The sequence below is a fragment of the Chrysoperla carnea genome, chromosome 1, assembly GCF_905475395.1.
Source record: "Chrysoperla carnea chromosome 1, inChrCarn1.1, whole genome shotgun sequence".
In the NCBI taxonomy this organism is placed as follows: Eukaryota; Metazoa; Arthropoda; class Insecta; order Neuroptera; family Chrysopidae; genus Chrysoperla; species Chrysoperla carnea.
Window position 1 is genome coordinate 39261126 of NC_058337.1, and position 16249 is coordinate 39277374.

Genomic DNA, 16249 nt, shown 5'->3' on the forward strand with positions numbered 1-16249 from the left:
CGTTTGTCCGATTGCTATCACGATAACTCAAAAACGCAAAGGGATATCGAGATGAAATTTAGATGGTGTATTCAGGACGTTAAAAGTGACTTTGAGTAAACGAGTAAGAAAAAATTTAAGTTAAAACTAGAAGAAAAATATTTAAAAAAATGTTCTTGCAAAAAAATATAAATACTTTTAATTGAAACATTTTTTGTAAACATCAGTGCTTCCTCGTAAGAGATCAAATATGGGCAAAACTTAAATTTCTATTTTCTCCAAAACTTTATCTACTGGAAAATTTGAAAGTAGCTCCAATAGCGAGATGTCTATAAATTCAAATTTCATACCAAAGGAATCTAAAAAATTTTTCGAAATAGTGCCCGGAAATCGCCATTTTATTCAACACGATTGTTTTTGTTTTTTTAAACATAGATATTTAAAAAAATGTATAGGCCTGATATTCAACACTGTCTATAGTAGGTGTTTCAACAATTAAGTCAATCAATGGTTTTCACTTGAATTTTATTGATATCCTAGAAAATTGCCGTTCGGCTGTACAATCCTATTTTCAAGTACACCAAAACTTAATGTTAGTACACGTCAATACAAACTATAAAGCAGAGATATGACAGGTATAAAGTTATCAATGAAAGAGTCAGAACGATCGTGACTCTATTCTATTCTAAAGTTTTCTGGCTACAAATTTCGAGAATAAACTGGAAAGCTATAAAAAATATTGACAGATTTTAGTGTTTTAAAAATTTAAAGAACAATTTGGAAATGTGTAAAATTTATTAAAATGCTTTAAATAAGTTAAAAATGTTTTGATTGAGTCTGGAATATTCTGGATAGATTAAGAAATTTTAAGAATGATATAGAAAGCTATAAATCATGAGGAAAAATGATTTTAATTAATTCGTTCATTAGCTGGCAGTAAATTGTGCATTTAAAAAAAAGCGGCGAAAGGATCTCCAATAAGTATTTTAATTCTTAAAAATGAAAGAATACCAAGAAAATATATTACTGTCTTAAATCAAAATATTTACTTGCTGCCTTTAGAACAAATTTTCATGTTAGTACTTTTTTTTCAACTGATTATTTCTTAATGAATTTCACAGGAACTTATATATTTTTGTGCATAAACAGAAATTTGAAAAGTTCGAATTTTCAGTATTTTTTCACTTCATCTAATCGATAACTGGTGTCAAAAAAAGTTGGTAGGGTCTTACTTTCTCGTAAGACTGCCAACAAATGTTAATATTTTTTTAAAAATTTGTTCAAAAAAATTTACTCGGTTATGTATGATCGAAACTTCATTATACGATAGATAAAGACTTAAACTATTATAAAATAATTAATTTTCCTTGTAATATAATATTTTTTAATAAACATTGGCGGCGAAAAGACACCCTCAATCATTCTAGAATATTCTGGACACTTTCAAAAATTTAATTAATGGGATGCTCTAAATTATTTTTGAAATTTTGAAAATTATTTGGAAATTCTATTTGTATGTTTGCAATAATTTTAACTTAAGTTGAAAATAATTCGACGAATCGCTGTAGGATGTTCTGTATTATTCTAGAAACTTGAAGCGTACTTAATATGGAAAAAAATTATATGGAAAGCTCTAAAATTAAAAAAACTTTTTAAATAAATTTTAAAAAACCCCAAGCGAAGCGGGTGATCGCAGCTGATTATAATAATAAATGAGGAGTATCCCGAATTTTGAAATTTAAATAGTACCTAGATTAAATACAATTAAAATTATTTACTTATTTCGGACTTTGTAATCAGTTTTGTCCATGGCATATAAGAAATTATTTTATTGATTTTGCTGTTAAAAAAATAATTTACGATCTCGTAAAACAATATAAAATTTTAATGTTCATTATCAACATTGCAATTTTCACCCATTAAAATGTGCAATAAAGTTAAATAACCTTAAATGACACATTTTGGATACTGTTAATATATTTTAGAGATTAAATATTTTATTACTTACTTTAAAAATAATAATAATATATATGAACAATATATATGATGTTAAAATGTGGATTAAATAATTCGTTAAGATCACGTAAAGGTTATTTGTCCAGTTAATAACAAATATTATACAATGCCCCTAAAAAGATTAACTGAACAATTCACATTTTGTTTAATTAATAAATAGGTACAAACTATTGCAAAAGTTATGCTACATAAAGACATGATAATCAGATTGGGTTTTGATTTATAGCTTAGTTGCCGCTTAGCCGCAGAATTTGTGGAATAATTAATTATCAATGACAGCTAGTAATTACGATTATTATAATTTTTTTACGCAAACATTTCCTGTACTTTAAAATTTTCGACAGTAGGGCATTTTCGAGATTTTCAAGATTTTTCATTATAGTTAGTCCCAAAAATTTTCAATTAAGTGATATCTTTAAAATTGAAAGGATACCAATCTACTTTCATGTAATAATTTAAAAAAACAGGTCTGCTTTTTGTTTCGTAAAATGTGGTTCCTTTTGAATAGGTATCCTAACTTGCCAAACTAAAGTAAAAAACGTCACCAAATTAAAGGAAATTCTTGTTTATATTTTGTGTATATTCTAACGCTAGAGTTTGTTTTTGAAAGACTAAAACTAAATTGTTTTTAAAATTTCAAATTTTCTTGATTTTATGGTGTAATTATATTTATACTAGCTTGATACCCGCCCACTTCACTGGACTTAAAAGTAAATACCACCGCTTTATATCCTCCACCTCTCTTGATCTCACTTATCCCACTTCCATAACACTCGAAGTGATGGTTTTACACAGCTAAAATATATTACAATTTATTTAAAGTGTAAAATAGTCATAATTCATTGTGTATATCAGAAAAGATGAGAAATAAGTATATCAGAAAAGATGGCCATGCATTTTTTAATATTTACTATTTTAAATATTTGCAGAAATTTTTAATTCATGGTTCAAAATGATGATCATAGATGGAGCAGTGAAATGTCAGAATAAATTTAATTTTGTAAATTAAAAAAAAAAAATTTTTATAAATTATAGCTCATGTGTTATTCTGGCGTATGAGTTATATTGTTGTTAAGTTTCATTAAAATCCATTTGCTGGTTTTTAGGTGAAAGCAAACAAACAAACATTTATAGGGAAACATATAAAATATATATGAATATCAATCAATTGGTTCGGATTGGTTAGAATGATTTAAACAACTCGTTAAATTATGTATAGAGGCAAGCATAGTATACATTCATTCAGCCTCACAAAATTTCACATTTGTAATATATCAGATCAGATTAGCAATATTATTTGTGATTTTGAGCTTTGCTCAAAACATTCAGGATTAAAATACAAACATTCTGAATTAAAAATATAAAAAATGGAATTTCCCAAAAACGGCACTATAAAACAATCCTCGATGCTGTATCTAAACATATAATAATTATTGTGATTAATATCAATATAATTATTGTGATTATCGGGTTTTCGTCGATAACTCATTAATTATTTTTTGAGCTTTTTGAACACAATTTTTATTATATTTACAGTAAGTAGATATATTTAATGAGATTTTGTACCTACTACAAATAAGTTTTTCGAATGTTTATTATTTTTGAAACACTTTGTGAAAAATATCATATTGCATAATGCACACAGCTGGTCAAAACGTTAATTGTGATAGATTTTACTTAACATTATTTTGAACCCTTTTTGCTACATTTTTAGAACAAAATTGACATTGATAAAAGTAAAGGGTGTAACTATTAATAGATTGAATTCACGTTGACCTAATAAACATATATTTTAAATTATATATCTTTAAAAGCTTTATTCTAGCATTAAAAATAAAAGGGCTTTTAAGATTACAAACACGTACAGTTTTAAATAGCAATTTTCGAATTGTACTACTGTCTTATTCTAAAATTTTTTCTATTTTTTTCTGGAAAACTTTTCCTATTGTGCCCAAGTGTTTATCGTTCATTAGATCCCTTCTGCATAGTTGGATCTAGGTTTTATTAAATATAGCTGAATTAGGTTTATAACAAAAGCCTGGTAAATGAAACTGGCGCTCCTGTTTGGGAGCTATGATGCAAAAAAATAGATACATCGGCACGTGTAAAGACGTTCCATAGCTTTAACACATTTAGTTGGTTTGGTAAAAAGTTCATAAAAGATCGTTCGATTGAGTTCGATTATTACAACGAACTATTAAACTATCCTCAAGGATTGTAAAAGGTAGTATATAATATATATATACCATACTGCCATCTATACCACAAATTTAAAATTTCAGATCTAAAGATAGAGCTACACAGGTATCTTATTAAAGAAACTATAAATACTATAGAAAGATGTTCTTTTGTTTTTTGACAATCACTCTACCGATTCTCATTCAAATCCAAAAGTAAACAATTTTGAGGGAATTCCCATGGAAAAAAACCATTTTCGAAGTTTTTAAATTTTTGTTTATATGTACAACACTTCCCTCCAATGTTGAGTTGGAGACCTAAAAATTTGTATGTAAGCTCATTTGATGTGAAGCCACTTTTTGAGAGTTTTTGCATGTTCTTTTATCTAAATACTCTATGAATTAACAAATTTCCTTTCAATAAAAAATATCTCAAGAAGAGCAAATATGACCTTAGTGATGGAGATTTTCTTCTCATTAATTTTATTTAAAGAAATGATTTTGTACTTTCTAGTTTTTTTTGTATGAGTAGACTTTTAAAAATTTATGTGAAAAAATTTTCTTCATATATGTCAAAGGTTTAGGCGCTAAATTTTGTCAAAATTATATATAAATCAAGTTTGGCAAAATTATTTTTATTTTTATTGCAATAAAACCTTGTATCTCTAAAAAAGTATTTTTGTTTAAAATTTTAATTCAATGCTAGAAAGCATATTAATATGGTGGAAGCGATGTAAAGAAAAAAGAACCAAGTTTTGCAATGCTTCCACAACATTTCTAATATTTTTATGTAATAATATTGCAATGTCATCACATCTACCTATTTCCTACAACTTTTAATTTCCTCCCATCTTTTGTGGTTCATTAATTATCAGAATCAGAATACAGGCTTTTTGCCTAAAATTTTATTTCAATCTACCACGTTTCGTTTTATATTCGAAACTTTTTCAGTTTATTGAATAAATTGTGAAAATTCATTACTATTGTAAATTTTAATGTCAAATTTTTTCTTAATCTGTTTCAGCACCAAAAATTCCACCACCGTCAATGAATGACTACTCAAACATCCCACCAAGTGCATGTTTAGGTAACTTAAATCCAAACAATGGTCTATTAGATCCATCAACAATAGGTGGTCATCGAACATCTTCATGTCTAGGTGCTCTAGCTGGTAATGGAACAAGTGCAACATCATCTTTACTAAACACAACAAATATGTTAAATTTAAATGCATTAAATAATACAGGACGAACAAATTTCACAAATAAACAATTAACAGAATTAGAAAAAGAATTTCATTTTAATAAATATTTAACTCGTGCACGACGTATTGAAATTGCATCAGCACTACAATTAAATGAAACCCAAGTGAAAATATGGTTTCAGAATCGTCGTATGAAACAAAAGAAACGTATGAAAGAAGGTTTAATACCGAATGATATTACAACAACAAATCTATGTGGTGATAATAATCGTTCACCGATTAATAATAATTTAGGACAAAATAATTCTGATTCTGGTTTACAATTATCAATTACTGCAGGTGGAAGTAGTGAAAATAGTCGTGAGTCAAATTGAAAAGTGTTTTCCTATAGATAATAATTTTTTGTAAATAAAGACCTAAAGCCTTCCAAACTTTTTTTTTCCAATTCTTACATAATAATTTATACGTATATGCAGAGATAACTTCGAAAAATTTTCATTGTCTTTCACAACTTGTTTGAAACCGTGGAATTATTTATTTTTTTTTAACTAGAAACTCGAATGTTTATGAGTTATTTATTTGTGAAAAAGTTTTAAATTTCGAGAAAACTTATCCATAATTTATGATATATATTTCGAGTGTGTAGATGTTAGTGACTCCACTCCTCTTAAACGAACGGACCGATTTTGATGCAATTTTTTATGTATGTTCAAATGGATCCGATGATGGTTTAGATTTACCATTCAGTCGACTTCAACTGTTTTTGAAAGTTCCGCACTCAAAACATTAAATTTCATTATATGGTGGAAGCGCATATAAATCATATATTACTTTATATTACAGCATATACGTCCTATGTATTTTTAAAAGTATTGAGGTATTATTAATTATTATTCAGGTATTGTGAATAGGTATTTATTCGAGCTATATGCCAGCGCAGCGAGCTCCATCGCCAAAGGCTCCAATCAGGCCGAAGAACAAGAAAAAGGCCAAAGATCAGGACGTGGCTGTCCAATATATAAGAATAATATTTGGGTCTAGGGGGTTGGGATGGAATTTAACGAAATGAGCTTAGCGGGATAGGTTAACGGGATGGGTTCAGTGGGGTGAGCTTAGCGGGCAGGCTAAGCATAGTATAGGTATTAATGAATTTGAGTGACGTTTTCACAGGACAACGTCTGTCGGGCCCGCTAGTTCTTATAAATTTAAATACCGTGCAGATAAAAATATTTTTGAAAGAAATCCAATAAAGGCATTCAAAAGCTTGTTCATTACTTTTTAAAATGCAAAATATTTTTTTATTTAAAGTAAAAAAAACAAAACTTTTTATTTTCAGGAAAATTGAGAGTACACCATGTTGCAAACACTTATTCCTTTAGGCATTTCAAACGTGAAATGTCTTTTCTTCGGAATTCAATAAAATTTAAATATAAGATTAGTAAAAGTACTCTGTTTTAAAAAAAAGGAAATTTATCACCGTCTGTGGAATGAGATATTAATAATCAAATTATGCATAATTAATATGCCGGAGGATACTGAGTGTAAAAAAATATATACTATTCTATATATCTCGAAAACTTTTCTTATTATTTTTCTCCAAGACGACGTATTGAGACATTAATTTATGAATAATTTTTTGGCACCAAGAAGACTGCTCTTCCCGAATTTGTAAAGGTATAGACACAGTCAGTTAGTTTTTCTGGACTTTAACAAGTGAAAAACCTTAATTAAATTAATTCAGTTTCAAAACTGTTTTTTCTAACTTAAAGTACAGAGAAGTTTGAGCTGAGTCAACAGTATCAATTTTACTTTTACATTTATTAGCTTTGTCCAAAAGTCTGGTATAAGGTGAGAAATATAAAATCGTATTTTAAAGAAAAATGAACAAAATAAGTGTTATTATTGGATTTCTAGCAAACAAAAAGTGTAGTACACACGTTATACACTACACAACTAATGCGTCCTTTTCACTAAACTACACATAAAAACATGAAACTAGCTAATACACAAATTGGGAAAAAAATTATATTCATGTTAAATCGTTATAAATTTTCAATTCCAAACGGTTGTTTCTCCACGGTTGTAAGCTTCTTTGACAACTCGCCGTCGAATTTTCGGTACAGGCTTTCATCGCAATATTTCTACCTTTAATTCAAACTTAAATATATGTTTCCTCTGCATATCATATAAATTTTAGGCAAATCACGTTCAAGCAAATAATAATTTTTCTAGACATTATTCTTAATTACCTACATTGTCAAACAAATATCATCTTGAATGTATCTGATTGATTATTTGGTCTGAAGTTGATATGCTTAAAACATTTTTAAGATTCTTCCTTTGATTTAGTTTAGAATATCAAGGTTTTTAATAAATCTGTGGCATATATCTTTTATTATGTTTGATGAAAAATTTAAGAAGTTATTTGTCAAGGGCGTGGCTAACAAATGTTCCGCGCTTTTTTCAAGCGGTATCTGTCTCTGTGGCTCACAGCCGATTTTTGCTCCCGTTTATATTTTTTAGGTAGAGAAAGATAGATTTTAAAAAGGGCGGAATATGCGTGGAATATTTGGTAACCACAACCAAGGACATTCTAAACCCAAATCTTGTTTACTTGGTCGTCCTTAGAAAAACTACTTGTGAATATTATTGTAACTAAAAATTTTTAAATATTTTGTAAATAGGCTATTTATGATTTTTTTTTCATATTAATAAACAATAATTGGTTTTCTAATTATTAGAAAATCAATAAAGATATAATTCTTCTATAAGTTCAAAAAGGAATACCAATGAATTTGGAGTCCTTGAGCTATTTGAACTTCCAAAGATTGAAAAATGGATCAGGACTCTAATCTGGATGCCACGCCCATAAATTATAAGTATCACTCCAAAAAAAATTTCTAGCCTTCTTTGATAATTTTCATTTTTCGAAATATAATGATGAAATTTTTTTTCTCAAATCTTAACGCCATTTGTGACAATATAAAACTGAAAGTGCTCGATAAAATGCATACTTGCGAGTGATAGCTAAAATTTAAAACCAATTCGAAAAAGGATCCAGAATTTGATACACCAAGAATTTAATAGTCTTATCGGTGGTATAAACGGCAGCAAGTTCAAATTTGCGTTACCAAAAAAACAATCGTTAAATTTTTATTTTTCGAACTAAATATGATTAAGAATCATCGGAGTAGTCTGAAAATGTTTGGGGGGGAGGATTCTAAACAATAATGTGATTGGCATTCAGATTAGGGTCTCAAACCATTTTTAGCTAGAGGCTGGTCTTTATAGAAGCTTTCAAATGGAAGTTCACTATACTAAGTAATTTGGGCAATAGTTATCTAAAATAAATTTTTTTTCATAAATTAAAACGTTAAAATGAATATAATTTTATGTAGTTACTATGATTTTTATTTGTAGAAAATTTAGAACTTCTTGAAATGTTAAATAAATGATTCATACAAACAAATAGTTGCTTAAATTGCATGTTAAAGCTAATTTATAAATCTCAGGAATTTTGAAGTTTTCTTATCCATATGGTCGAATTAAATAAACATATTCTTTATTTTCTATTGATTGGGTCTATAACTTAACAAAAGTTCATTACAAAATGTAAAAACATAATTTGATAAAATCAAAAATAACATTTAAACAAAACAATTTTTGTATTTTTTGTAAAAATTCATCTCGAAGCAAATGTAACAAAATTATATTTGTTTCGAAAAATTTAAACAAACAATTTTTTTTTGAAATTTTGTTGAATTGTTACGAAAAAGTTGGTACAATTTGAATTTGGTTATCAGAAAAACAGAAGAAAATCAAGTGTATAATTACTAGTTTTATTATAACCTTTCTTGTTCACCCAAAAAAGTTTTTCACAAATAAATCGAAGAACCAGTGCCAGTTAGGTAACAAAATAAATAAAAAAGTAAGTGTTATTGAATAATTCACATTGACCTTTTCAAAAAAATTTCTGGATCCGCACTTGGGAATTTACTTTCCAAGATGATGCACAAGGTACTCCAATATTAATAAGAATAGTCATTAAAATACTTATTATCCAAAATTCAATTATCTTTCAGAAAATTCTCAAAGAATTTATCTTTTATTTTTCACAATAAATCTATTATATGTGAAATTTTGCGTGTCAATATGTTATTTTTAATTCGACTATTAAACCTACTAATTTTTTTAAATCTAGTCAAATCATCATTAATTATAATAATGATCTCATGAATTTCACCCACAGATACATAAATCTTACATACATTTACATATTTGTACAGACTATGTATGACACAAAATTTAATTTCCATAAAAATGTAAAACAAAACAATTAAACATTTGAAATATGTATGACAATATTTTGAATGAATTAACTTTTAAAATTATATTTTAATTTTATAGTTCAGTCTATATTTAGCACAATGTTGGAGCTGTATTAAGTGAGACAGTTTTGACAATTACCTCAAATTATATAGTTACATACTTAGAATTCTGTTCTGAAAAACAAACCACCCCACAAATTGGTACCACCAAATTTTATTTATTGTGAGCATGAATCAAAAGGCTCAAGTTACACTGATTTTTTATAAAACAATACCAAAGTTATAAATTAAAAATATATATTTTATATATATTGCGCTAAGGATCCTTCCGCAGTTTTACCTACGGAAACCCTGTTACGACTTTTACTTCCTCTAAATTATCAAGTTTGATCAATTTCCCAGCAACATATCAGAAATATTTCTGCGTACCAGTCCAAAGATCTTACTAAATCATTTAATCGGCAGTAGCGACGGGCGGTGTGTACAAAGGGCAGGGACGTAATCAACGCCAGTTGATGGCCTACATTTACTAAAAATTCCTCGTTCATGTGAAATAATTACGATCCACAATTCCAACAATGGTCGAATTTAAAATGATTAGCCAAATCTTTTGACTGAGGCTTATGTATCACATACAGATACGACCATTGTAGCGTGCGTGCGTGCCAGAACATCTAAGGGCATCACAGACCTGTTATTGCTCATTCTCTTATGACTTAAAAGTCATTTATCCCTTTATATCTATTTCAATATATTTTTCTGAAAATACTCTTTCGAAAGATACAAATTTATACAATTGAGCCACTTTTCTTGATTACCTACAAAGCCCACACACATTTGTTTTGTTGTGAAATAATTTTTCTTTAGTTAATATTTTGATTTATATAAACCAGTGTTTTTCAAAGTGGGCGCAAGAGGACTACTATATAGGGAGCGCTGAAATAAGTTGGACAACCTGTGATATAAACCAAGATATGAGTTATCATTACTTACACTGAAAAATTTCGTGGATTTAAATTTGGATTAACGTTTCACGATTTCAATTCCGTTTTTGATATTTATTTTCTTTCTCTAAACGTAATTAAAAAAAAGGCACCATTAAATACAATCCTGGAATACTTATAGACTGAACTATATTTTCAATGCATGTTGAGTGACTATGAAAATTTCACACATGCTTTTTAATAAAACAAACATACAAATTACTAATACTTACTTTAAAATTTAATTAAATGTACATTATTAAATTTAAAATACTTTATTATTATTATTATGTAAATAAATTATTTAAAATATATATATAAAATAATACTCTGATAATAAACATTGTTTTTATTTATTTTATTTTAAACAGCTAGTACGAAATTTTAAATCTCAAATTTTAGAGAAGCGATACCTTGGGTCTGTCTTCGTCATTACCGGCACAATAAACTTTAAAATAATGGATAAATCTTGGAATTCGATAAAGGAATAAAGAATATCTGACGGACCGACAGAAAACACGCTAGAGAAATAATATAAACGATGTTTGGTTATAGTTTACTCAACAAGTTGGAAATGGTGAAAAATAGGGGTACTTGTCTTGTTAATAAAAAAAACACGGTAATATGATGATAAACTAAGTAAAAATTTTGTTTAAAAAAGTTATTATAGACAAAATATTAAAATTTTTCAAATTCTTATGATGTGACCTTGTTAAGTATATATATAAAAGGAGCCAAAAAATTAAACAATGCCCATTAGTCTCTCTATTTTGAGCACAATGTTAAATTTGCATAGCCGAGATACAGCAAACCAATACATGTAAACAGCCAGAATTCTGTAGAATTCAAAGACTTATTTGTTAACACTCTAAAAGTGCGGGATCACATTCAAAATGGCAGACAAAGTTGGTTGAAAACAGTTATTTCGGATTCTAGTGATATATCAAAAAGTTATCAAATATAAAACTTATTGAAAAACAAAATTTTGAAAATTGCATTTTTTGAAACGCCAGTATCTGTTTGAAAAAAATATATTTTTAAACGAACCTTAGTGAAAAGTTAGTCCTTAATATACCCAGGAAGAGCGTTTTTGTAAATTTGAAAAAAAAATGGAAAGTTAGGGCAAAAATCGATTTTATTGACAAAAACCCATTTTTTTTTATATTCCAATAGCTCATATACACGCGTGCTTTTTATAAAAGTCTCTGTGCTTATAATTTTCTTCAATAGTTGTATTGAATTATACGGAAAATTTTCGATTTTTCACATGTATTGATTTACTGTATCTTGGCTTTGGTTCGAAAAATGTAGAATGACCAGTCTATATTTTTTTAACTTTTTTTTTTAGATTAGAAGGAAAACGCAAGTTCCAGCAAATTTTTCTTATTAACAATTATCTAATTTAACAAGTGAAAATAAACAATTGACTGAATGACTTGTTGAAACACCTTGTTTTAATAAATTAGAAACGCTTAAAGAACCTAACACAATTATTCCGTCCATTTGACCACTATTTGTTTTGGTTTTCGAAAATTTTAAACCGTGACGTCTACCTTTGCTTAGAATAATATAACATACGTTGTTAGTAGTTTCTTAGGTTAAAGCGTGCGCCGTGCCGACTCACTTTCGTAAAACTTTGCTAATGTGTGTATATGACACATACATTAGCCAATTCGTATGTCGTTCTCACTTGCACTCATCACCAAAACTTTGTCCCAGTTTGCACCCTCAAAAATAAACAGTGATGTTCACGAACAAAAATAAAAGTTGTTTATTTTATAAGGAAAATCTTTAACGGTTTACAAGATAGGTTCTACGGAATACAAATTTCAGCTTGATATAATTTTTCGTTTTTGAGTTATCGTGTTGACGGTTTTGGAGTTATCATGGCGACGCCAGACAATCGGAAATGGACTAAGTAGGTGATTTTATGAACCCATATACAAAAATTTTTACGTAGCAACAACGAACTACGATTTGAAATTTCATATCATATATATTCGCATATACGATATGAAATTTCAAATTTGGTGGAGGCGATGGGAAGAGATGTAATTGGGGAGCGAAAATTGCTAATTATATTCACTTTTGTAGTTAATGCGGAATAAAAAATTCAACGTGTGGGATGCTTCTAAAGATACCAATCGAAATCAAAGCGATATAATACGTATATAACGACAGCTAACGGATATCGTTGAAAACTCTTATTGGGCTATCGAAAACTTTTATAAGCATCTACCATCTATCATAACATGTCTTAACTATTCTCATGACAAACAGTGCCACCTACCATCCTGTATCTTAGTTACACGCATTACACATACTGCCATCTGTCATATCGTATACATAACTACATATGTGATTTGATACAGGTCGAATTTATTATCTAAATGATTTGAGACAACCAAATGAAAATATTATTTGAGTACAGTTTCTCACAAAATAGAATACTCTGAAAACATAGCGTGGTACTGACAGGATAGACTTTATTATACAGTTCGTAGTAATCACAGAAACAAATATTTCATCAACGTCTACGGTAGTTATAAAACGATATGTATATAATATTCCCGCAGCCTCCACCATTCATATTTTATTTTATATCACATTTTCAAATTATATAATAGTACTAGATATCTTGTAATCAATTATTGTATCGTCATTGGTTTCTAATACGTCGGCAAAATATTAGATTTTTCATACGTCCAGCAGTGAGTGTAAACTGAATTGAATACTTCTCTTATAAAGAGTTTTATTTGATAAAAGCATGAGAGGAGGAATGGTTATTCAATTTTACTATTGAAAATCTGCAGCCCGAATCGAAAAATAGCATATTATTAGACTGTGCCATCTGTGTTTTTAACCACCTAACAAAGAAGAGAGAAAAAGCTATGAAGAAAACTAGATTCTATACGTATCCTCTGTCCTACCAGTGTGTAAAGACCCTTAATTTAATATTCTTTCTGTCGCTCTGTAGGTGAAAAATCTTTTCATCAGGAGTGTGCCATCAGATAATATGATGTATATCGTACAGAGAGCAGCACTTCTAAATATTGTTGTTCTTCACTAAATCTAATAAAGGTGTCAGCACTGCTTATCAAGAGTCGCTTTTCCCGATTTTCTTTCTTAGAATTATTATTTTACCTCTTCTGGAATTAGTTGGTAATATTTTTTAACAATACTTGTGTTGCAGATGGAAATATAAAGATGATAACTAACAAAAGTTCAAGGAAACTATAAAAGATGGCAGCAGCTTACCTAAATTTTTATAATGGCCAAATATTATGCTTAGTTATGGTAGTCTATAAGCTTAACACATCTTTGATCTGAAATTGGAAACCTATAGAGCCTTCAATTAAAAAATATAGTAAAATCAGTCGTTTATCCACAGTTTTGAAGACATGTAAAAGCATTTGATTGTCCATTGGCACTAGGTTTTCGGAAGTTCAATACTAATTTCAGCATATTTGTATTTTTTCAATTTCAAGATTTTAATTTTTTAAGTTTATATTTTTTTTTTGTGTAATTCGTAATTTTGTAAAAATAAAATTTTAATTTTAAATGAATAATAAAAATAATGAATTTCTAAAAATAAATACAATTTAGTATTTAATAAAAGTTAATTCAAAAGTAGATATTATGATTTCACTCAATTTGGTGATTGGAATATGAGTCATGGATTCTCATTCGTGTAATCAATCACTGTCATAGACTCTACTTCTACCTTCTCCTGCTCTCGATATTCTCTCGTTCATAACAACATAAATACGAACACAAATGCAGGCAACAGCAGTTTACGCTTTACAACTACTATATACTACGAATATTGTAGTCAGGCGCATTTTTAACTAAAACTTTTCATCATTTCAGTCGTCATTGTCTGTTGTGTAGAATAAATACTTTGTAAATATAGACAAAAATGTTACACTACAATTAACAAACATAATTCGAAAAGCACATGAAAAACTGCGTTATTTTGAACTAAAAAACCGAAAATTGTTTATTTAAGCTTTTCGGATTCGGATTTTTGCTTATTCTTCAAATAAGTAGCTTTAAAAATTGTGAAAGGTTTGTTTTTAAAATAATGTAAGAATTTCGATTTTTTACAATTCTAAGGTGAATTTTTGATTTAAAGTCTGTCCGATAATTCTTATTTAAAATAATTATTATGCAAAAAATCGACTAATTTTCAAAATTGGCCACAGTTTATAAACTTAAGTTTTTGAAATAACATACCCAAATTAATTTCAATTTTTTGTAACCATAGAACGTTTTTATAAATCAGTTTAATAATATTTTGACTCATATTAGCATGTAATTTCTTTATAATTATGGTATTTTAATATTTGGATTTTAGTATTTTGTTGTTATCTATAACCTTTTAATGAAAATGGTTACACCTATTTTTAAAATTATAATTTTATTATCTCGTTTTAAGTTAATTTATTTACTTGGAGTAACGTAAATTATTTTTGAAAAAGCAGTTCCATCTTAATTTAGTGTGATACTTCTTTTGAAAGTATTTTGGTGGGAAATCTTATGATATGGCATAGAAAAATACAATTATTTGAAATAGCTTATGGAAAAATAAACAAATATCATAGCTTAAATTCAACTTTATATTTTCATGGGCTTGATAGACGAAAAAGCTCAAATTTTTTGCAAACCCTTTTTTTAACAGATATCGAATGGGAATAAAATTAAAATACTTTATTTTTTTTCTAAATTTTAATTTATTAACTTTGATATCTAATTTTAATAATAGTTACTTCAAATTGTTTATACATAGTTTTTTTTTTTGTTCTGTACATAATTATTTAAATTTTATTTTTTGTTTTTTTCTTTATTTAATAAGTATTGAATAATTTTATATAATAATTTTTTTAATTAATATCTTGTAATTAGGATTTTATTTACATGTGAAAATATCAAATAACGATTAAATATTCAAAAAACGATTTAACATTTTAAGGTATTCTTTAGTAATAAAATTATTTACATTTTTGTTTTTAAATTTAAATTTAACATATTGAAATATATCACGATCAATATATTAAATTTTGAATATTTTTTTAATAATTGGATTGGATACTTAATTACTAATTACGTATTATTTTTTGTGTGAGTACAGGTATTGATTTTAAACAAAATGTACAAAAATGGTAATGATTAAATATATTTACTTAAATTATATATTTTTAGAATGTTGTTTAGTGCAGTTCCCTGAAAATAGTGAAGAAAGTTCAATTGTTTTCTTACAATTAATTATTTATAAAACTGAAATTGTGATTGAAGTAAATTTATCAAGAAAAAAATGCAAACTTTCGTAGTAGGCTATAGTTTCAGTTGATGCAAACTCGAATGATGTAGAATTTTATTGTTTTTTGTCTCACATATTATATTATGCTTTTTTATCGGTTTCGTGGAAAAAAGTTATTAATATCTTTATCAGATTACGCTGAAGTACCAGTTATTTAAAATTTAACAATTTTCCGCCCAAAAAATATAACTGGAAATTACAGTAACTGCATATTTATAGACGTTACTTTTAATAATCAGAAA

At 27.6% G+C, this 16249-nt stretch overlaps 1 protein-coding gene across 1 annotated transcript in view; it reads left to right on the plus strand.

The window, feature by feature from the left end:
* LOC123304947 (homeotic protein labial-like) overlaps positions 1 to 5750 on the plus strand; it is a 45964-nt gene extending 40214 nt beyond the window's left edge. The window contains exon 2 of the mRNA XM_044886509.1: positions 5197 to 5750. Within this exon, the coding sequence (XP_044742444.1) occupies positions 5197 to 5750 (554 nt within the window). The remainder of the gene's footprint in view (positions 1 to 5196) is intronic.
* The last annotated feature ends 10499 nt before the right edge of the window (positions 5751 to 16249 follow it).